The sequence below is a fragment of the Salvelinus sp. IW2-2015 genome, linkage group LG14 (genome assembly GCF_002910315.2).
Source record: "Salvelinus sp. IW2-2015 linkage group LG14, ASM291031v2, whole genome shotgun sequence".
Classification (NCBI taxonomy): domain Eukaryota; kingdom Metazoa; phylum Chordata; class Actinopteri; order Salmoniformes; family Salmonidae; genus Salvelinus; species Salvelinus sp. IW2-2015.
This window is the reverse complement of record NC_036854.1, coordinates 20,995,945-21,019,268: the sequence shown is the minus strand read 5'-3', so window position 1 is coordinate 21,019,268 and position 23,324 is coordinate 20,995,945. Positions and strand designations below refer to the sequence as shown.

Genomic DNA, 23,324 nt, shown 5'->3' with positions numbered 1-23,324 from the left:
GCGATCATATTTAGGTAGCCATTTCCCTTTGGTTTGTGGTTCTTATTCTATGTTTAGTTGCCTGTCTGCACTATTTCATATAGCTTCACGTTTCGTTCGTTTTGTTGTTTGTTCAGTGTTCTTCTTTAATAAAGAAAATGTTACGCATACCACGCCTGCACCTTGGTCCGATTCATATGCGAACGTGACACATGCAAAACAGGCAGCCCACCAAAAATGTTTTGCTAAAAATGTGGGGCTCAAAACCCTGGAATGACAGTCGGCCACTGACCCTTACCATTCTCATCAGTCGTGTTCCATTATTTGGCAACCAGCCAGTAGGGAGTGTTTTTTCGCAGGATCCTTGATGGCATAACCCCCCAGCATCTGTCCTGTGAAAGGGTTTATTTACTGTACATTCCTGGGTGTGTGAGTGCAGGCAGTCCTCATAGGTGGATACATGTGCGCAAGACGTGGACGTCTTTCTAGCTGTCTGTAGACAGGCATTCCCTTATGTATCTAGTTGTGTGTGGTGCCTGTATGTCTGTGCATGTCTGCCAACATGCATGTTGGGGCGGCAGGTGGCCTAAGTGATAGTAGTGTTGGACTAGTACTGAACGGTTGCAAGATCAAATCCCCGAGCTGACAAGGTAAAACTGTCGTTCTGCCCTAAACAAGGCAGTTAACCCACTGTTCTAGGCCATCATTGAAAATAAGAATTTTTCTTAAACTGACTTGCCTAGTAAATAAGAGTCAAATATATATTTAAAAAAAATAAGAGACGTTCTCACCGGTCTTGTAAAGGAGGAAGTCCTCGAGACAGAGAAGGCTGCTCCACCGGAATTACAGACCGTTAATTTCAGAAAATTTGGGTAGGGTTAGGGTCAGGTAGGGTAGGGTCAGGGATTTGTTTAGTCAGTTTACGCATCAGCAGTGTCCTAATAGTCTCTCCAGCCTCTACCGTGCCGTTCTTTTAGAGCTCAGACATGATCTGCTGTTCCTTGGAGAGAGCGCAGTATGTCTACTTTCCTACAGGGGGCGACAGAGTGGTCAGCACCAACACACAGGATGTAAACAGAGGGCAAAAATATAGCTGAAGGCTATTGATCTACTTCATGGGAAATTATGCGAGGTTATGATAATGTGACAGACCAGATTTAGCTTGGAAGTCATTTAGATACACTCGTACAACGTTGTTTAAGTCTGAGGTGCTATTTAACAGTGGTACACAGTGAGGTCTCTTACCAAAGCTTTTGTCCTTCATGTAGGAGGGGTATCCAGGGTTGCACTGGGTCACACAGTTAGGGGTGTTTCCCTCACCTTTACAGGGAGGACGGGTGCTGTTCAGATGATGCTCACAGGGAGCAATGCTGTAAGGTCTGCAACCTGTACGAGACAAACACACACAGTAACTAGGATGTAAGGACATAATTTAATCCTCTAGAAAGCCAAACTTATAGTCCATTCAATTGCATCCATATTGGAGGCTTCACAATGCCAGTGCCAGAGTCATCCAGAACTCACCTACAGTGAGCTCCAAAAGTATTGGGACAGTGACAATTTTTGTTGTTTTGGCTCTGTACTCCAGCACTTTGGATTTGAAATGATAAAATGACTGAGGTTAAAGTGCACACTGTCAGCTTTAATTTGAGGGTGTTTTCATCCATATCGGGTGAACCGTTTAGACATAACAGCACATTTTGTACAAAGCCCCCCCCCCATTTTATGGGACCAAAAGTATTGGGACAAATTCACGTATGTGGGAGAAAGTCAGACGCACAAATATCATAACCCCGCTCTCCTCCAAATACTAAACCTGCCCTGTTATTGTAATGGTGAGAGGTTAGCATGTCCTGGGGGTATGATATTCGTGCATCTAATTTAGGGCGGATCCCAATTAGACGACTAGTAGGTTGTTTGGTCGTTAGGCTGTTGGTCGACCAAGATTGTTTTAGTCGAGCAAATATATATATATACACACTATCGGGCAAAAGTTTTATAAAAGAACACCTACTCATTCAAGGGTTTTTCTYTATTTTGACTATTTTCTACATTGTAGAATAATAAGTGAAGACATCAAAATGATGAAATAACACATATGGAATCATGTAGTAACCAAARAAGTGTTAAACAAATCAAAATACATTTTATATTTGAGATTCTTCAAATAGCCACCATTTGCCTTGATGACAGCTTTGCACATTCTTGGCATTCTCTCAASCAGCTTCACCTGGAATGCTTGTCCAACAGTCTTGAAGGCGTTCCCATGCTTTTCCYTCACCCTGCGGTCTGACTCATCCCAAACCATCTCAATTTGGTCGGGGGATTGTGGATGCCAGGTCATCTGATGTAGCACTCCATCCCTCTACTTCTTGGTAAAATAGCCCTTACACAGCCTGGAGGTGTGTTGGGTCATTGTCCTGTTGAAAAACAAATGATAGTCCCACTAAGCCCAAACCAGATGGAATGGCGTATCGCTGAAGAATGCTGTGGTAGCCATGCTGGTTAAGTGTGCCTTGAATTCTAAATAAATCACAGACAGTGTCACCAGCAAAGCATCCTTACACCATAACATCTCCATGCTTTACAGTGGGAAATACACGAGATCATCTGTTCACCCACACCGCGTCTCACACAGACACGGCCGTTGGAACCAAAAATCTTACATTTGTACTCCATACCAAAAGGACAGATTTCGACCGGTCTAATGTCCATTGCTCGTGCTTCTTGGCCCAAGCAAGTCTCTTCAGGCAGAGGTTGGAGGAGACCAGCCAGAGCTTGCCGAAGATTCTTGTTCTGTGCACACACCGTGCAAGTGGAAAACAATTGCGGACACGTCAGAGACCATAGTAGGGCACCAAAAGCGATGTCGCACAAAGGCCAGGGTCCGACAGGCGCCTGGGTGGCAGKCAAGCCTGGAGGAGTGGGCCCACTCCAGGACCGCAGAGCAGACGGCGTCAGGAACGAACATCCAGTTATCAGCCCCCCCGGGATCGACTGGGAATGCTGCACCTCACGGACCTGCTTTTATAATATCTGTACATTATAGGAACACCTGTAATTACAAAAGTACAAATCAGAGGGGACTTGATGAGCAGGAACTAGATTACCTCGCTGTGGTTCCCTGACACCCGTAGGTTGATGGGAGTGGTGTGGTGGCCTATAGAGCGCCCGTCCAGCGCTCTAATGGAGAGTGCTGAGTGGGGATGTTCAGCTCGGAGCCAGGTATAGCGTCCAAAAAGCTCTCGTTGGCCCCAGAGTCAATGAGAACCCGGAGAGATTTGGACTGGTTTCCCCACAGCAGAATGGCATGAAAAGGTGCGAGCAGGGGAAGCAGGAACGTTCTCCATATGGCCTAGCAGAGTACTTGCTCCTACCAGTGAGCCTGGTTTCTTTAAAGACAAGAGGACACGGAATGACCAAGAGTCCCGCAATACAGACAACTCTTCATGTCGATCCTGTATTGCCGTTCCGCTGGCGATAGCCCAGCTCTGCCTAGTGGCATAAGCTCGTGTGATCGCGGTGACTCGGCCTTCTTCGGCAGCCCTCGGGGCAGACCGGGAAGCCTCGGGTTCTCTTGGCAACGAGACCGTCGGGAGTTCCGGGATTGACTCGGTGAGGCAAGGTGGGTTCCCTAGGCGTGCAAGCGAAATTCAATTTCCTCTCCCTTCGTCGTTCCCGTAATTGCCCATCGATACGGATGGTCAAAGCGATGAGGGAATCGAGCTCCGTAGGTAACTCCCGGGCTGCAAGCTCATCCTTGACCTCCTCTGAGACACCGTGCAGGAACATATCGAACAGTGCCTCTTGATTCCAAGCACTCTCTGCTGCCACGTGTGGAAATCCACCTCATAATCAGCTATACTGCGGGAGTCCTGCCGAAGCTGGATTAGCTTCCGGGCGTCCTCTCGCCCGGACAACGGGGCATCAAAGACCTTCCTCTCCATTGAAGCGTTCTGGAGAAGGTAAGTGGAGCTCCCGARAAGGTGGAGTGACCGATGAAACAGCGCTGCTAGCAGCTGAGTCACTGAGTGGGATTACCACCGTGGTGAGCAGCCTCCCAGACAACCCGTGGAATTGCTCCAGCGAACTGTCCAACGCCCGGTCATGGCATTCAGCCAACATTTGGACCCCCTCCACAAGGCCATGAAGCAATTCCTCGTGCATACCGATGGTGGCTCCCTGGGTGGAGATGGCATTGCGCAGCTAGCCCGGGTCTGCTGGGTGGCCAGCTCGTACTATCAGGTATCAAGGTAAGACCGACATGCAGACCGTGTTGAAGTAACAATGTTTATTACAGCAACAGGKGCAAAAGTACAGAACGGTAGGCAGACGCAGGTTCAATTCAGGCAGGTACAGGGTCAGGACAGGCAAGGGTCAAAAACCAGGAGAGCGAGAAACGAGACTGGGGAGAAGCAGGAGCTGACACAAAACCGCTGGTTGACTTGACAAACAAGACAAACTGGCAGCAGACAAACAGAGAACACAGGTATATATACACAGGGGATAATGGGGAAGATGGGCGACACCTGGAGGGGGGTGGAGACAATCACAAAGACAGGTGAAACAGATCAGGGTGTGACAATTGGTGTCCTTTAGTAGTGGTTTCTTTGGGATATCGGTTACTGCTAAGGAGTACTGTCTACATTGATAGCTGTGCTTGCTGTGGATATTGTGAGGAAACCTGCACGGAACTGCTATACTTCGCTGAGGGAATATCTAACAGTAGTGAGTAACCACAACGATGGGGTGCTTCTGGACTTTRTGTGTCTTCATTTTGTTATGAGCTCCAACGCACTCCAATGGGTTAAGCAAGCTTGAAATAATTTGGACATGGGTTGTGCATGACTCATTGGGTTTATTATTTTTAATTTATTTTAATGTGGTACAGGGAAAATGTAATCATACACATCTTGAATCTTATGTATGTTGCCTTGGTGGAGTCATTTACTGTTTCAATTTAATTTAATGCATGGGAAAGCATATCCTTATACAATAAAACAAATCTATATAATCATTCTATCTGAAGTTAATACCCYAGTTGTCATCACCTTAGATAGTTTATTCTTATTGGAGATGTTCTTCTCACCTAACATCCCATGCGGTTGAGATATTCTATGTAAGATAATATTGTGAGAGTCAAATTCGAGCCTGGTGAGACTGTTACATAGGTAAGCCAGTTAAGAACAAATTCTTATTCACAATGATGGCCTACCAAAAGGCAAAAGGCCTCCTGCGGGGCCTGGGATAAAAAATAAATACAATATAAATATAGGACAAAACACACATCACAACAAGAGAGACAACACTACATAAAGAGAGACCTAAAGACAACAACATAGCAAGGCAGCAACACAGCATGGCAGCAACAAAACATGACAACAACATGGTAGCAACTCAACATGGTAGCAGCACAAAATATGGTACAAACATTATTGGGCACAGACAACAGCACTAAGGGCAAGAAGGTAGAGACAACAAWTCATCACACAAAGCAGTCACAACTGTCAGTAAGAGTGTCCATGATTGAGTCTTTGAATAAAGAGATTGAGATAAAACTGTCCMGTTTGTTGCAGCTCGTTCCAGTCACTAGCTGCAGCGAACTGAAAAGAGGAGCGACCCAGGGATGTGTGTGCCTTGGGGACCTTTAACAGAATGTGACTGGCTGAATGGGTGTTGTATGTAGAGGATGACTGGCAGAACGGGTGTGGTATGTGGAGGATGAGGGCTGCAGTAGATATCTGAGATAGGGGGGAGTGAGGCTTAAGAGGGTTTTATAAATAAGCATAAACCAGTGGGTCTTGCGACGGGTATAAAGTGCAGTGAATGTGTCTAATAAGGAGCATTGGTGGCCAGAATGGTAAAGACATCTAGCCGCTCGAGAGCACCCTTACCTGCTGTTCTATAAATTATGTCTCCGTAATCTAGCATGGGTAGGATGGTCATCTCAATCAGGGTTAGTTTGCAGCTGGGATGAAAGAGGAGCGATTACGATAAGAGGAAATCAAGTCTAGATTTAACTTTAAGCCTGCGCAGTTTGATATGTGCTGAGAGAAGGACAGTGTACCATCTAGCCATACTTCCCAAGTTCTTGTATGAGGTGACTACCTCAAGCTCTAAACCCTCAGAGGTAATAATAACACAATGTGGGAGGAAGGGGGCATTCTTACCATATTGACTTTTGTTTTGGGGGTGTTCAGAACAAGGTTAAGGGTAGAGAGTGCTTGTTGGACACTAAGAAAGCTTTGTTGTAGAGCATTTAACACAACATCTGGGGAGGGCCAGCTGAGTATAAGACTGTATCATCTGCATATAAATGGATGAGAGAGCTTCCTACTTAGCCTCTGCTATGTTGTTGATGTAAATTGGAGAAAGAGCCTTGGGGTACTCCCTTGGTGACAGGCAGTGGCCGAGACAGCAGATTTTCAGACTTTATACACTGCACTCTGAGAGAGGTAGTTAGCAAACCAGCCCAAAGACCCCTCAGAGACACCAATACTTCTTAGCCGGCCCACAATAATGGAATGGTCTACCATATCAAAAGCTTTAGCAAAGTCAATAAAAATAGTGACACATCCATAACCTGAGCGGAAACCAGATTGCATACTCGAGAGAATAYTATCAACATCAAGAAAGTTAGTAAGGTGATTATTGACAAGTTTTTCCAACACTTTTGATAAACAGGGCAAAATAGAAATAGGCCTATAACAGTTAGGATGATGATCTCCCCCTTTAAATAAAGGACAAACCGTGGCTGCCTTCCAAGCAATGGGAACCTCCCCAGAAAGGAAAGACATGCTTGGCGATGATAGGGGCAGCAACCTTAAAGAAGAAAGGGTCTAAACCATATGACCCAGATGTTGTTTGGGGTCAAGTTTAAGGAGCTCCTTTAGCACCTCAGACTCAGTGATTCCCTGCAGGGAGAAGCTTCGTAGCGGGGCAGGGGGAAAAGAGGGAGAAGCGTCGGGGACAGTTGCATTAGAAGGGGTGGGAGATGAGGTAATGTTGGACGGGCAAGGAGGCATGGCTGAGTCAAATAGGAATCCTGACTTAATGAAGTGGTGATTAAAGAGCTCAGCCATGTGCTTCTTGTTAGTAATAACCACATCATCAACATTAAGGGACATGGGTAGCTATGAGGAGGAGGGTTTATTCTCCAGGTCTTTAAACGTTTTCCAGAACTTCTTGGGGTTAGACCCACAGAGAGAGAACTGCTCCTTAAAGTAACTAACTTTGGCCTTCCGGATAGCCTGAGTGCACATATTTCTCATTTGCCTGAACGATAGCCAGTCAGTCGGAGTATGCGTGTGCCGAGCCTTTCGCCAAATGCAATTCTTGAGGTGGAGTAACTCTGCAAGATCACGGTCGAATCAGGGGCTGAACCTGATTTTAATTCAAATTTTCTTTATGGGGGCGTGTTTGTTAACAATACCACTGAAAAAGAAGGTCCAAGCGTCTTCGACAAGCGCTGATTCTATACGCTGAATCAAGCTGATTCTATACCATTGTACAGAGGCAAGTTCATGAAGGAAGGCTTGCTCATTGAAGTTTTTAGGAAGCTGGCCTTCTAGGCAGGAACTCAATGTTGACGTTGAGACTGGTGTTTTGAGGGTACTATTTAATGAAGCTGCCAGTTGAGGACTTGTGAGGCATCGGTTTCTCAAACTAGACCATCTAATATAAGTCCTCTTGCTCAGTTGTGCACTGGGGCTTCCCACTCCTCTTTCTATTCTGGTTAGAGCCAGTTTGCRCTGTTCTGTGAAGGGAGTAGTACACAGTGTTGTATGAGATCTTCAGTTTCTTGGCAATTTCTCGCATGGAATAGCCTTAATTTTTCAGAACAAGAATAGACTGACAAGTTTCAGAAGAGAGTTCTTTGTKTCTGGTCATTTTGAGCCTGTAATCGAACCCACAAATGCTGATGCTCCAGATACTCAACGAGTCTAAAGAAGGACAGTTTAATTTCTTCTTTARTCAATTAACCTTTTTAAAATGATGAACTTGSATTAGCTAACACAACGTGCCATTGAAACACAGGAGTGATGGTTGCTGGCCTTTGTATGCCTATATAGATATTCCATAAAAAATCTGCCGTTTCCAGCTACAATAGTCATTTACAACATTAACAATGTCTACACAGTATTTCTGATCAATTTGATGTTATTTTAATGGACAAAAAATGTGCTTTTCTTTCAAAAACAAGGACATTTCAAATTGACCCCAAACTTTTGAACGGTATTGTTGGTTGCCGTTGTGTCAATTATGGAAAAATACAAGTTTAAAAAGTTCACCAATCGTTTGGTCGAAAGAACACACGACTTTCGGTTGACCAAGGTTTTTTTGTCAGGGACGGCCCTAATCAAACTCTCACTCATCATTATTCACAATTCATTCAGGACTATCCGTAATCATGGTAGCATCCACATTATGTTTCTAAACATTTAACATTATTCTATTCTTATTTACACATAAAAGTTACTTAAAAATTACAGAATACATAATTTTCCATTAATTTCTATTGTCACAAACAGCAAATGCATCCAACAAGTTTGTAGAGTCACATGCTAGGAATATGGACCAAAAACAAAACTTTTGACTACTTTAATAAAAAGAAAGTTCATTTCTTCCAATACTTTTGGTCCCCTTAACCTTTCTAGGGTAGGGGCAGTATTTTGACATCCGGATGAAAAGCGTGCCCAAGTAAACTGCCTGTTACTCAGGCCCAGAAGCTAGGATATGCATACAGTGGGGCAAAAAAGTATTTAGTCAGCCACCAATTGTGCAAGTTCTCCCACTTAAAAAGATGAGAGAGGCCTGTAATTTTCATCATTGGTACACTTCCAACTATGACAGACAAAATGAGAAGAAAAAAAAATCCAAGAAATCACATTGTAGGATTTTTAATGAATTTATTTGCAAATTATGGTGGAAATAAGTATTTGGTCAATAACAAAGTTTCTCAATACTTTATTATATACCCTTGTTTGGCAATGACAGAGGTCAAACGTTTTTCTGTAGTCTTCACAAGGTTTTCACACACTGTTGCTGGTATTTTGGCCCATTCCTCCATGCAGATCTCCTCTAGAGCAGTGTGTTTTGGGGCTGTTGCTGGGAACACGGACTTTCAACTCCCTCCAAAGATTTTCTATGGGGTTGAGATCTGGAGACTGGCTAGGCCACTCCAGGACCTTGAAATGCTTCTTATGAAGCCACTCCTTCGTTGCCCGGGCGGTTGTTTGGGATCATTGTCATGCTGAAAGACCCAGCCACGTTTCATCTTCAATGCCCTTGCTGATGGAAGGAGGTTTTCACTCAAAATCTCACGATACATGGCCCCATTCATTCTTTCCTTTACTTTGCAGAAAACAGCCCCAAAGATGTATGTTTCCACCCCCATGCTTCACAGTAGGTATGGTGTTCTTTGATGCAATCGCATTCTTTGTCCTCCAAACACGACGAGTTGAGTTTTTACCAAAAGTTCTATTTTGGTTTCATCTGACCATATGACATTCTCCAATCTTCTTCTGGATCATCCAAATGCTCTCTAGCAAACTTCAGACGGGTCGGACATGTACTGGCTTAAGCAGGGGACACGTCTGGCACTGCAGGATTTGAGTCCTGTGGGCGTAGGGTGTTACTGATGGTAGGCTTTGTTACTTTGGTCCCAGCTCTCTGCAGGTCATTCACTAGGTCCCCCGTGTGGTTCTGGGATTTTTTTTGTGATCTTGTGATCATTTTGACCCCACGGGTGAGATCTTGCGTGGAGCCCAGATCGAGGGTGATTATCATGGTCTTGTATGTCTTCCATTTTCCTAATAATTGCTCCCACAGTTGATTTCTTCAACCAAGCTGCTTACCTATTGCAGATTCAGTCTTCCCAGCCTTGGTGCAGGTCTACAATTTTTTTCTGGTGTCCTTTGACAGCTCTTTGGTTGGCTATAGTGGAGTTTGGAGTGTGACCGTTTGAGGTTGTGGACAGGTGTCTTTTATACTGATAACAAGTTCAAACAGGTGCCATTAATACGGTAACGAGTGGAGGACAGAGGAGCCTCTTAAGAAGAAGTTACAGGTCTGTGAGAGCCAGAAATCTTGCTTGTTTGTAGGTGACCAAAATACTTATTTTCCACCATAATTTGCAAATAAATTCATTAAAAATCCTACAATGTGTTTTTCTGGATTTTTTTTTCTTCTCATTTTGTCTGTCATAGTTGAAGTGTACCTATGATGAAAATTACGGCCTCTCATCTTTTTAAGTGGAGAACTTGCACAATTGGTGGCTGACTAAATACTTTTTTGCCCCACTGTATGCATGGTAGTATTGGATAGAAAACACAAAAGTTTCCAAAACTGTTAAAATAATGTCTGTGTATAACAGAAAACTGCATATGGCAGGCAAAAACCTGAGGAAAATCCATCCAGGAAGTGGCATTCTTTTGAATTGAGTGTTTTTCCATTGAAAGCCTATCCACCATATAAATGGATGGGACCTAGATTGCAGTTCCTATGGCTTCCACTAGATGTCAACAGTCTTTAGACGTTGTTTCAGGTTTATTCTGAAGAATGAGTAAGAATGACAACATTTTCTGAGTGGTCGCTCGAATGAACAATAGCTTTTTGCGCGCACGACCGGGAGCGCGCCCCCCATTCTTTTTCCTTTGTGTTGAATACGCTATTGTCCGGTTGAAATATTATTGATTATAAAGACAATAGACACCCTGAGGATTAATAAAAGACACCGTTTGACATGTTTCTACGAACTTTACCGGTACTATTTGGATCTATTTGTCTGCCTGTTGTGACCGCCATTGAGCCAGTGGATTACTGAACAAAATGCGCCAACAAAACKGAGTTTTTTGGATATAAAGAGGGACTTTATCGAACAAAACAAACATTTATTGTGTAACATGGAGTCTTGTGAGTGCAACCATATGAAGATCAAAGGTAAGTGATTCATTTTATTGCTATTTCTGACTTCGTGACTAATCTACTTGGCTGGAAAATGTTTGTATGCTTTTGTAAGCGGGGCGCTGTCTTCAGATAATCGCATGGTATGCTTTCGCCGTAAAGCATTTTTGAAATCTGACACAGCGGCTGGATTAACAAGGAGTTCATCTTTAAGCCGATGTATAACACTTGTATATTTGAGTGTTTATTATGAGTATTTCTGTATTTTGAATTTGGCGCTCTGCAATTTCACAGGATGTTGGCCAGGTAGGACCTACCCTAGAGAGGTTAAAAATAGGGTGACTATGTGCAAACAGTGCTATAATTTCTAAATGGTTCACCCGATATGGATGAAAATACCCTCAAATTAAAGCTGACAGTCTGCCCTTTAACTTCAGTCATTGTATCACTCCAAAAGGCTGGATTACAACCAAAACAACACAAAATGTGTCACTGTCCCAATACTTTTGGAGCTGCATATTGAAGCCATAGAGCCCCCCTGTAACCAGCCAAGACTCAGTCCAGTAATCCCAGGCAGCTGAGGGGAAGCACCCCCAATACATACAGTTTTGGACGGAAGTTTACATACACTTAGGTTGGAGTCATTAAAACTCGTTTTTCAACCACTCCACAAATGTTTTCTTAACAAACCTATAGTTTTGGCAAGTCGGTTAGGACTTTGTGCATGACACAAGTAATTCTTCCAACAATTGTTTCCAGACAGATTATTTCACTTTAAATTCACTGTATCACAAATCCAATGTGTCAGAAGTTTACATAGACTAAGTTGACTGTGCCTTTAAACAGCTTGGAAAATTCCAGRAAATGTCATGGTTTTAGAAGCTTCTGATAGGCTAATTGACATCATTTGAGTCAATTGGAGGTGTGGATGTATTTCAAGGCCAACCTTCACTCAGTGCCTCTTTGCTTGATATCATGGGAAAATCAAAAGAAATCAGCCAAGACCTCAGAAAAAAAATTGTAGACCTCCACAAGTCTGGTTCATCCTTGGGCGCAATTTCCAAACACCTGAAGGTACCACGTTTGTCTGTACAAACAATAGTACGCAAGTATAAACACCATGGGACCACGCAGCCGTCATACCGCTCAAGAAGAAGAGATGAACGCACTTTGGTGCGAAAAGTGCAAGTCAATCCCAGAACAACAGCAAAGGACCTTGTGAAGATGCTGGAGGAAACWGGTACAAAAGTATCTATATCCACAGTAAAACGAGTCCTATATCGACATAACCCGAAAGGCCGCTCAGCAAGGAAGAAGCCACTGCTCCAAAACCGCCATTAAAAAAAGCCAGACTACGGTTTGCAACTGCACATGGGGACAAAGATCACACTTTTTGGAGAAATGTCCTCTGATCTGTGTTGTGGAAAATATTAAAACAAATACTATTCAGATACCGGCGCTTGTGAATTCAATTAGACTTTTATTGCAAGAGAGCAACAAAGCCGAGCACCTCCCATGAAGACTGCCTTCTCATTCTTATGCTTGGCCTTTATACATTTTTACCTTTACATAACATCATCACCCCATTGGCTTTGTTACATAGTTTCCATTCTCTTATTGGCTCAGATATTGGGGCATAGATTCTATTGGTGGCATGTCATGCATACCCCTTAGCTAATGTTTCTGTCCAAAGGTCTTTACAAATTCAGACTATATTATCAATGTATGCTTAACTTGTGTGCGTGTCCAGTAGCCTTCACAAGATCAGATATGGCCCAGACCAGTCACGTCTTGTTAGTTTACCTTGCCTCATCTACACAAATTCTCGTTACGTTCTGTTTTTTACATGTCCAATGGTCAATTTGATGTTGATCTAGCCTGGACACTCACACAGGCCCAGTCTCCATTCTGCTTACATATGTCTAATATTTAAGCTTATATTGATTATTCTTTCTACTTCAAAGAGAACAGTATAAGTTCCTGAAAATCATCCGATGATGGAAAATCTCCAACATCTGATGAACAAAAATAGAACTGTTTGGCCATAACGACCATTATGTTTGGAGGAAAAAGGCGGAGGCTTGCAAGCCGAAGAACACCATCCAACCGTGAAGCACGGGGGTGGCAGCATCATGTTGTGGGGTGCTTTGCAGCAGGAGGGACTGGTGCACTTCACAAAATAGATGGCATCATAAGAATGGAAAATTATGTGGATATATTGAAGCAACATCTCAAGACATCAGTCAGTAAGTTAAAGTTTGGTCACAAATGGGTCTTCCAAATCAAGGACCCCAAGGATACTTCCAAAGTTTGTGCAAAATGGCTTAAGGACAACAAAGTCAAGTTATTGGAGTGGCCGTCACAAAGCCCTGACCTCAATCCTATGGAAAATTTGTGGGCAGAACTGAAAAGCACGTGTGCGAGCAAGGAGCCTACAAACCTGACTCAGTTACACCAGCTCTGTCAGGAGGAATGGGACAAAATTCACCCAACTTATTGTGGGAAGCTTGTGGAAGGCTACCCGAAACGTTTGACCCAAATTAAACATTTAAAGGCAAGCTACCAAATACCAATTGAGTAGTAAACTTCTGACCCAATGGGAATGTGATGAAAGAATAAAAGCTGTAATAAATAATTCTCTGCTATTATTCTGACATTTCACATTCTTAAATAAAGTGTGATATCCTGACTGACCTAAGCAGGGATTTTTTACTAGGATTGAATGTCAGGAATTGTGAAAAACTGAGTATAAATGTATTTGGCTAAGGTGTATGTAAACATCTACTTCAACTGTGCATGCATGCATACACTGCTCAAAAAAATAAAGGGAACATTTAAACAACACAATGTAACTCAAGTCAATCACACTTCTGTGAAATCAAACTGTCCACTTAGGAAGCAACACTGATTGACAATAAATTTCACATGCTGTTGTGCAAATGGAATAGACAACAGGTGAAATATAGGCAATTGCAAGACACCCCCAATAAAGGAGTGGTTCTGCAGGTGGTGACCACAGACCACTTCTCAGTTCCTATGCTTCCTGGCTGATGTTTTGGTCACTTTTGAATGCTGGCGGTGCTTTCACTCTAGTGGTAGCATGAGACGGAGTCTCACACCCACACAAGTGGCTCAGGTAGTGCAGCTCATCCAGGATGGCACATCAATGCGAGCTGTGGCAAAAAGGTTTGCTGTGTCTGTCAGCGTAGTGTCCAGAGCATGGAGGCGCTACCAGGAGACAGGCCAGTACATCAGGAGACGTGGAGGAGGCCGTAGGAGGGCCTGACGTCCACAGGTGGGGGTTGTGCTTAACAGCCCAACACCGTGCAGGACGTTTGGCATTTGCCGAAGAGAACACCAAGATTGGCAAATTCGCCACTGGCACTGTGCTCTTCACAGATGAAAGCAGGTTCACACTGAGCAACATGTGACAGACGTGACAGTCTGGAGACGCCGTGGAGAACGTTCTGCTGTTGCAACATCCTCCAGATGACCGGTTGGCGGTGGGTCAGTCATGGTGTGGGGTGGCATTTCTTTGGGGGCCGCACAGCCTCCGGGCTCGCCAGAGGTAGCCTGCTGCCATTAGGTACCGAGATGAGATCCTCAGACCCTTGTGAGACCATATGCTGGTGCGGTTGGCCCTGGGTTCCTCCTAATGCATGCTAGACCTCATGTGGCTGGAGTGTGTCAGCAGTTCCTGCAAGAGGAAGGCATTGATGCTATGGACTGGCCGCGCCCGTTCCCCAGACCTGAATCCAATTGAGCACATCTGGGACACCATGTCTCGCTCCATCCACCAACGCACGTTGCACCACAGACTGTCCAGGAGTTGGCGGATGCTTTAGTCCAGGTCTGGGAGAGATCCCTCAGGAGACCATCCGCCCCCTCGTCAGGAGCATGCCTCGGTGTTGTAGGGAGGTCATACAGGCACGTGGAGCCACACACACTACTGAGCCTCTATTTGACTTGTTTTAAGGACATTACATCAAAGTTGGATCAGCCTGTAGTGTGTTCTCCACTTTAATTTTGAGTGTGACTCCAAATCCAGACCTCCATGGGTTGATAAATTTGATTTCCATTGATCATTTTTGTGTGATTTTGTCAGCACATTCAACTATGTAAAGAAAAAAGTATTTAATAAGAATATTTCATTCAGATCTAGGATGTGTTATTTTAGTGTTCCCTTTATTTTTTTGAGCAGTGTACATACTTACACAGTTTATTTTTTTGAATTAATCTGGTAGAATATAACACAACTCAATTCTGGGAAGGCACACAATTTCTCCTGCAATATGCAATATCTCCATACACTGTGCTGGAATGGAGTGTGTGTGTTTTGTGACCAATTATTACGTGTTTTTCAAATGCAGGAATATCAGACAGGAGTACATGTAATATAACAAAGGCTAGCCTTTACAATGAGATATAAAATAATGTTTATCAATCAAACATTTAAAGGACAAATTTGAGATTGCTACATTTCACTTTCGACTTACCTGTCCATAGAACATTCTTCCAAGAGTCTTGATGATCACCCAGGTGCTTCCAAGTGCTTTTTGTGGAAAAATAGAGAAAGTGTAAGGGACACTTCACACATTGGAATTGGGCGTTGCATAACTATTTTACCAAATAGTGCTATCTTCTCTATACCAACCCTACCATGTCACAACAACTGATTGGCTCAAACGCATTAAGGAAAGAATTTWWAAAAAATGTACTTTTAACAAGGCACAGCTGTTAATTGAAAAGCATTCCAGGTGATTACCTTATGAAGGTGGTTGAGAGAATGCCAAGAGTGTGCAAAGCTGTCATCAAGGCAAAGGGTGGCTACTTTAAAGAATATAAAATATATTTTGATTTGTTTAACACTGTTTTGGTTACTACATGATTCCATGTGTTATTTCACAGTTTGATGTGTTCACTATTATTCTACAATGTAGAAAATTGTTTAAAAAATAAAGAAACCCTTGCATGAGTGGTACTGTACATGAAGATAGACTTACTCTGTAGTTCAAGTTGTATCTTCAAACCAAAATGAAAACCATGAGTTGCTTTATCTTTTACGCATCAATTTGTCTGATTGCAAGGCACCCTTATAGTCTTCAATAATCAAAAATGTAGATGTTAACTCTCTTGCTCTCTCTTTCAAGATCATTCAGTACCTCCATCCATCTCTCTACAGRTGCTACACTCTAAAGAATATAAGGTTCCTGGAGTATCCTTTAGGGGTTCTCCAAATTGAAACTGTGGGGGAACCCCTAAAAGTTCTTTGAAGAAGTCTTTGAAGAAGACAGGAGGAGAAATGGAAGTGAATGAGGGAAAAGTGTCAGAGGTGTAGGTGTGGTGAAGTTCTCGGAGCCCAAGGCTTGCACTGAGGTTCAGGATAAAGATGGATATGTGACAGGAGGAGTGAAGTTTTGGGAAAAAGTGGACCCTTGCCTTTTGGCTGATCCATTTGTTGTTTCAGGGTGGGTTAAAACAGAGTTGGGTGCTGTGTAATCAGTGAGGGTAACCAGAAGTGGAGTTGTGATAATTGTTTGTTTCTGCTGGTCAGAGGGAGCAGGCGCTCCGTGTTAAACAAATGGGGGCAAGAGATGTGAAGGGAACCATTGAAAGGAGTGATTACTGGGGTAGAGGTAAATGTGAAAGCTGACCAACTGAAAGGGAAGAGTCCCGGTGTTTGATGCTCGTCGATTGGTGCGACGCAGACAGAGTGGCGTGAGTGGAGAAACAGAAGAGTCATTGTCTGTTCTTATGAGTTTTGATGTTGAGTCGTTGCCTGAAAAATTGATGTAAGGATATATAAGTTATCCTGTACGAGCTTTTATGCCAAATACATTAAGTTGTTACATGTGTCAAGCTTATTTGGCGTGTGGCACCAGTGTGTAGGAGGGAAGTYCCTAGATGTGAGAAGTGTGCAGAAGGGCATGAGACAAAGGAATGTGTAGCATTGGGGAAAGTAGTGGTATTATTTAATTGTAGGGGTGCCCATGGGGCTGGGGATCAGAAATGTCCCGTGCAAGAAAGGCAGGTTGAGGTTTCCAGAGTTAGAGTAGTGCAGAAGTTGTCATATGCTGAGGCAGTGAAGAAAATAGAGGAAGATGGGTCAAGGGGGAGGGATCCTGAGAGGAGTGGTGTGAATAGAAGATCTGTACCAGTACAGAGGGATAGGGCAACAAGTGATATGTTTCAGCAAGATTGGATTTTTGGCATTTATAGCAATTGTTATCAACTGTACTGTAGGGATGGAACGTAAGTCGCAGAAAATAGAGGTGGTGGCAGATGCAGAGAGGTATTTGGGTGTTCCGAGACTTTACATCAGAAGAGTTACAAAGTGTGTTACGTGGTTGTCCCATCCTTTCAGGCTGTTGGCCTGAAGTAGGACAAAATATTTAAATAATGGAGTATGGTGTTTATTTTTTTTGTTTTTTTTTTGTGGGTGTGGCGTATTTGTTGTATTCTTTATTTGATTTTTTAATGCAAAGTATAAGGGAGGTACACTCCAGTCTAGTAGGTGGCGGTAATGCAACATTTATTGGACTGCCGTTAAACCTCATCATAGAAGAAGAAGTAGTAGTTTCGTTTCATAGCGAGTGCTTTGGGACGGACATTTTCCACAACTACCTTGCGCTCTAGTCTACTTTGAGCCACAAAGGCAACATTTGTGAAGCCAGCCTAAAAGGAGTTGGCAACGTTTTTTCGAGATTATTATTCCTTGATGGCCTCCATCGTGCCTGCATTGGATTTGGAAAGAGAAATGCAGCTGATGAAGCTCTTTCCAGAACCTATCCGGCTTCACATGCTCTACAAGGGAACCCACCATGGATTTCAATTGACAACCATATTCTCCAAATTCGACAAAGTTGGAAGATTCATACTTTTGGTGTATTTAGAGTCAGGGTCGGTAAGAGGGGGCTACCTAAGCAAACCTCCTAAAGCGAAACAAGAGGATGGGGATGCATTTCTCTTTGAGCTAAATCCGCATAGTGTATCCAAATATTCACCACAGGATTGTTCAAATGCAGTAGTTTGTAGGCCAGACATGTTATCATTTGGTGGGTGCCTAACATTGCATATGATTCATGACTTTGACTATTTGCTGAAGTTAAACCTTGCATCTGATGAGAGTTACACACGAACTGAGTGGGTTGAAGGTAAACATACAGCATTTGTGGAGGTGGAATTGCATCGTGTTCAAGGTGAGTCTGACGCTCAAACTCTAGGCGGCATTCTGCCTTCTCCACAGAGTTCTCAGCCGTTATATTTGGTTTGCCCACGACCGCCTCATGTTAACTGCAATCCCTATGCTGTGTTTTAAGGTTTAGAAACGTCAATCATTGTTTGCGATATGGCTTTCGTAACATATGGCCCATATTTTACACCGGCAATAAATAATCCTTCAATTGAAAAAGGTACACTTACTGTAGCAGTGCCCAAATCCGTACAGATGGGTGCCTCCATCTGACTACATTTCTGATACACTTCCCGAGTTAGTTTACACAGGTGTTAGGAGCATGCTAGATAGCTGGCATGTTGTCTTCCATACACAAGCGCTGTAACACGGAGATATGGCTGTGTGGGAACATTAACACAAGGCGTTTATCAATTTAACCTTTTAGTTTTTTGARAATTATTTCTCGCTGATATGAAAGATAAGGTCCTTATGCTTCCAATACCATACCGCAAACAACGCGTTACACGGAACCCAAACCGGTGGTGCGCGTGCGCCATCGTGCATAAATATATTTTGCCCCCCTACACCAAACGCGATCACGACAAGCAGGTTAAAATATCAAAACAAACTCTGAACCAATTACATTAATTTGGGGAAAGGTAAACATTTATGGCAATTTAGCTTGCACTTGCTAGCTAATTTGTCCTATTTAGCCCGCTTGCTGTTGCTAGCTAATTTGTGCTGGGATATAAACATTGTTGTTCTTTTACCTGAAATGCACAAGGTCCTCTACTCTGACAATTAATCCACACATAAAACGGTCAACCGAATCGTTTCTAGTCCTCTTCTCCTTCTTGGCTTTTTCATCGTTTAACTTATATGGGGATTGGCATCTAAACTTTCATAGTATTACCACGACAACTGGCAAAACAGTTCGACTTTCAATCACCCACGTGGGTATAACCAATGAGAAGATGTAATGTAATGGAACTAAGTCATGATCAAGGGCTAGGTACGTCGGGGATCACTGTTATTTTGTTCTCAGCCAACACTACTTCAATCCCCCTACCCCACTGTTTTTAATTTAATGAGTTTATAAAGGGAATTTTGAAGGTAACCGATGGCTTAATTATAGCCAGTAACTACTGTACCATACATGGACTATGATGTCGCTGATGTAGCCTACTGTTCACTGTCCTAAGATGCTGGGAGTGTGCTGCTTACCGGCCCTTGGAGGATCCTGGCATGGACTGAGAAGTAGGCTATGCATATCATTATTTCTAATATTTTAGAGAACAAGATTGATATGGTCATTTATACAGTCAACTTATAAGCAAGGTCACATTTTCAATGACCAAATATTTACCCCACAAATCAAGAAATTGGTTGTAGCCTTCTTGCTATAAAAAGGCAAACACATCTGATGACTAAACAATATTTCATGATATTTATAACTTCTCTCAAACTCATGTCACTAGGGACAGGGATGCTCTGAAGGAGAATCTGGTCTCCTTCAAACCAGCCTGCCAGTCTCTGAAGYGGGTCAGGGTTCTGCTGCTGGGTCCTGCTGGGTCAGGAAAATCCAGCTTTGTTAACTCTATCAGATCTGTGATGTATGGGCGAGTTGTTCTGCTGCCCAATATTGGCATTTCTGCTGAGGGCTTTACCAAGAGGGTAGGCCTATTAGTATATCTATCATCCAAGTCCCATTTCTTCATCTGTTTTTGTTATCATGTTGTGACAACCTATTTTACACCTAATGACAGCTTGAGTAGCCTACAAACCATTTCAAGCTTTTATTCATAAGGAAAATCTATCTTTTACACAAGACCAATCCATTTATATTAGGCTACAGGCTGTAGATGCTGTGATCTACTGTACATCTGATTTGACCCTTCCTGCTCCCCTTCATGCAGCTCAAATGCTATGACATCCGGTCAGAGAGAGGGGGGAAGCCCACAGCTCTGACCCTGTGTGATGTGTTGGCTCTGGGGGACGGTGAGACGACTGGCCTGACCCTCCCAGACGCACTGGCTGTCATCAACGGGCCCCCAAGGGACACAAGGTATACATACATACATACATACATACATACATACATACATACATACATACATACATACATACATACATACATACATACATACATACATGTTATATTCACACTCCAGACATCGTTATCTTGGAAATGTGTCTTTTCATTCATTTTTGTTGATCCGTCTGCCTTTTATGTGCAATTGATCATAGCAATAGAATGAATAGAACAGGCTTGGAACCTCTGACCCTGGCAATTGAATGGGGATGCCCATTCTATTCATTATATTTCTATGCACGTGATTCCCAGTTTCAAAGTGAAGCCCCCATTGATGCCAAGTGTGTAGGCTACAGACCTGAGCCATCGATGAATGATAAAATCCATTGTGCGGTGTTTGTGCTGGATGCCTGCCAAGTGTTAACCTACAGTGAGGGCCAGCAAACTACAATGAGGAGATTCCATTCTGAGCTGTCAGACCTTGGTGAGATGTCAATTATAAAACTAGGTCATTTTTCAATGGCTTAAATATGGAATACAGGGTTCGGTTAGAATTGATTGAATTTGTTAGAAGTTTACAGACCTCATACATTAACCTAAAATGATTTAGCGGTGTCTATCATTMCTATTAATTTGGGATTGAGACACATTTCTGCCTCTACCATAGAGGTAGATGGAGATCACATCTGTGTATCTGTGCCATTATGGCATCTGTGACCGCATGGGCAGAGCCATTGAGGCCCCCTCCATTTTAAAGTAGTCAATTTCCTTTTTCTTTAGTGTTTGAAAAAAGTGTAAAGCTAATTTGGGGATTTACCGCTACCTGCAGTGCTGGAGACCCGAATCAAATCTTGTCATTTAATTTATTGTGGCCACTGGATGGCAATAATATAGCTTGAAATCATTTTCAAGAAAAATACAATGCTCTGATCATTGGCTGCTCGCTCCCAACCATAGGATTCCCCACCCAATGGACTACTTTAAAATGGTGGAAGTCATCGATGGCAATGTCTATGCTAAAATGTGTAATGTCCTTCATATATCTATGGGCTCTGCACAAAATAGTTTTGATGCCCATAGAACGGCAACTCTCAACTCTGTCTCTCTCTGTCCCCACCAGACATCCCCCAGGTGGTTCTGTTGACCCATGTGGACCAAGTGTGTCATGCCGTCCAAGAGGATGTGAAGTTTGTTTACACCGGCCGCATCCTACAGGAGAAGGTTGTGTGTGTGTGTGTGTGTGTTCTGAAGGTTAGAACTGGTCTAGCAATTTTGAGGTTACATTTCTGCTTCTTCCAACAGATGCAGAAAGCAGCAGAGGTGGTGGGGTTGTCTGTGTCCTATGTGCTTCCAGTGAAGAACTACTCCAGTGAACTGTCTGTGAGCTGCAACACTGACATCCTGCTGCTGAGTGCAGTTCATCACATTCTCCAAGCCGTAGATGACACATTTGAAGACTACTGCCCACCATCTCCCTCTCCTTTATCTACTGGTCCCCAGCATTCCACCTAAACTCCAGTCACTGTTTAGAATGTGTTCCAAGTAGGCTAGTGTGTGGCCAGTCAATGTCAAAAATGAGTAACACCTTTTTCACATTTTTACCTCACTGACATGGTGCAAATGCATACACTCAACACCATTATGTATTTGGAGTGTGAAGCGAACATTTAAAATGTGTCTCTATACTCAAATATTTTWATTTGAGATCAAATGTTTCATGAGTCTTCTCTTTTATTTGAGGGTATTTTCATATCTCTTTTACCATTTATAAATGAAAGCACTTTATGTATATCGTCCCTCCATTTTGAAGTCCTAAGTGTTTGACCAAATTCACTTAAGAAATGTTCAGAAACACTCAGAAATAAAATGCCTCCAGTCATCATTCACCATTCAGTTCCTATTGGACAAAACGTTTGCTTCGAAGGAATTTGTAGCATCACAAGCTTGAAGTCATTTCGTGCTAGGAATATGGGACCAAATAGTGAAATTTTTATGCATTATTATTGAAATTGTCCCAATACTTGACTTCTAATAAGTTGACAAAGGAGAGTGATGGAGTGCTGCGTCAGATGACCTGACCTCAACCCAATTGAGATGATTTGAAAGGAGTTGGACCGCGGAGTGAAGGAAAAGCAGGCAACACATGCTCAGCATATGTGGGAACTCATTCAAGACTGTTGGAAAAGTTTATTTCATAGTTGTGATGTCTTCATTATTATTCTACAATGTAGAAAAGTTTTTTAAATTAGAAAAACTCTGGAATAAGTAGGTGTGTAAACTTTTGACTGGTAGTGAATGTATGAAAATATCTTAAAATAAAAGGTGACATTCTGTCACCTCATTTGAAACATTTTTATTTCAAATACAAAAGATTGGCACAGAGACATTAAAAAATGTAGCTTCACTGTCCAAATACACATGGTGTTGAGTGTACAAAACATTAGGAACTCCTTCCTAATATTGAGTTGCACCTCCCCTTTTGCCCTCGGAACAGCCTCAATTCGTCAGGGCATGGACTCTACAAGGTGTCAAAAGCATTCCACAGGGATGCTGGTCCATGTTGACGCCAATGCTTCCCACAGTTGTGTCAAATTGGCTGGATGTCCTTTAGGTGGTGGACCATTCTTAAAAACACAGGAAACTGTTGCGCATGAAAACTCAGCAGCGTTGCTGTTCTTGATAGAAACCGGTGCACCTGGCATCTACTAATATTTTATCTTGGCCATTCACCCTCAATGGTACACATACACAATCTATGTCTCAAAGCTTAACAATCCTTCTTTAACCTGTCTCCTCCCATTCATCTACTGATTGAAGTGGATTTAGCAAGTGACATCAATAAGTGATCATAGCTTTCACCTGGTCAATCTGTCATGGAAAGAGCAGGTGTTCCTAATGTTTTGTATACTCTATCTGCTCAATCTTACATTTTTCTCTTTTCAAAATGTAAACATTGTATTATGATAATTGCTTTATCTAATTAGTGCAATATAATGGTGGGTTTTTCTTCCTCGGTCATACCGTAATTKGTAGTGGGATCAATTGGGTGAGGGCAGGTAATAGCTCCCCCAACTGTTTGGGTTAAGGGTCAAATCAGGATTTGAGGCCCTAATTTGTATTTCCTGTGTTAATAACATTTACAACATATTAAATTGTTGTGTATTCTACACTTTTTGTGAATGCTTATCAATGAAGAAATACCCAAGTTGAATATTGCACCTGTCAATATAGAGA

At 42.7% G+C, this 23,324-nt stretch overlaps 1 protein-coding gene and 1 long non-coding RNA gene across 2 annotated transcripts; one reads left to right on the top strand and one right to left on the bottom strand.

Moving 5' to 3' along the window:
- Nucleotides 1-860: 860 nt before the first annotated feature.
- Nucleotides 861-20,057, bottom strand: LOC139028667 (uncharacterized). The gene is made up of 3 exons (XR_011480885.1): nt 18,307-20,057; nt 15,381-15,436; nt 861-1,365 (listed from the first exon to the last, which is right to left on the bottom strand). It is a non-coding gene; the product is annotated as an uncharacterized lncRNA (long non-coding RNA).
- LOC139022469 (interferon-induced protein 44-like) lies at nt 16,660-23,257 on the top strand. Its single transcript, XM_023999712.3, has 7 exons — nt 16,660-18,083; nt 19,261-19,315; nt 19,537-19,732; nt 19,975-20,123; nt 20,403-20,574; nt 21,211-21,311; nt 21,393-23,257. The coding sequence occupies exons 1-5, from the start codon at nt 17,603-17,605 to the stop codon at nt 20,437-20,439; spliced, it is 918 nt and encodes a 305-aa protein (XP_023855480.1). The 5' UTR covers nt 16,660-17,602; the 3' UTR covers nt 20,440-20,574; nt 21,211-21,311; nt 21,393-23,257.
- The last annotated feature ends 67 nt before the right edge of the window (nt 23,258-23,324 follow it).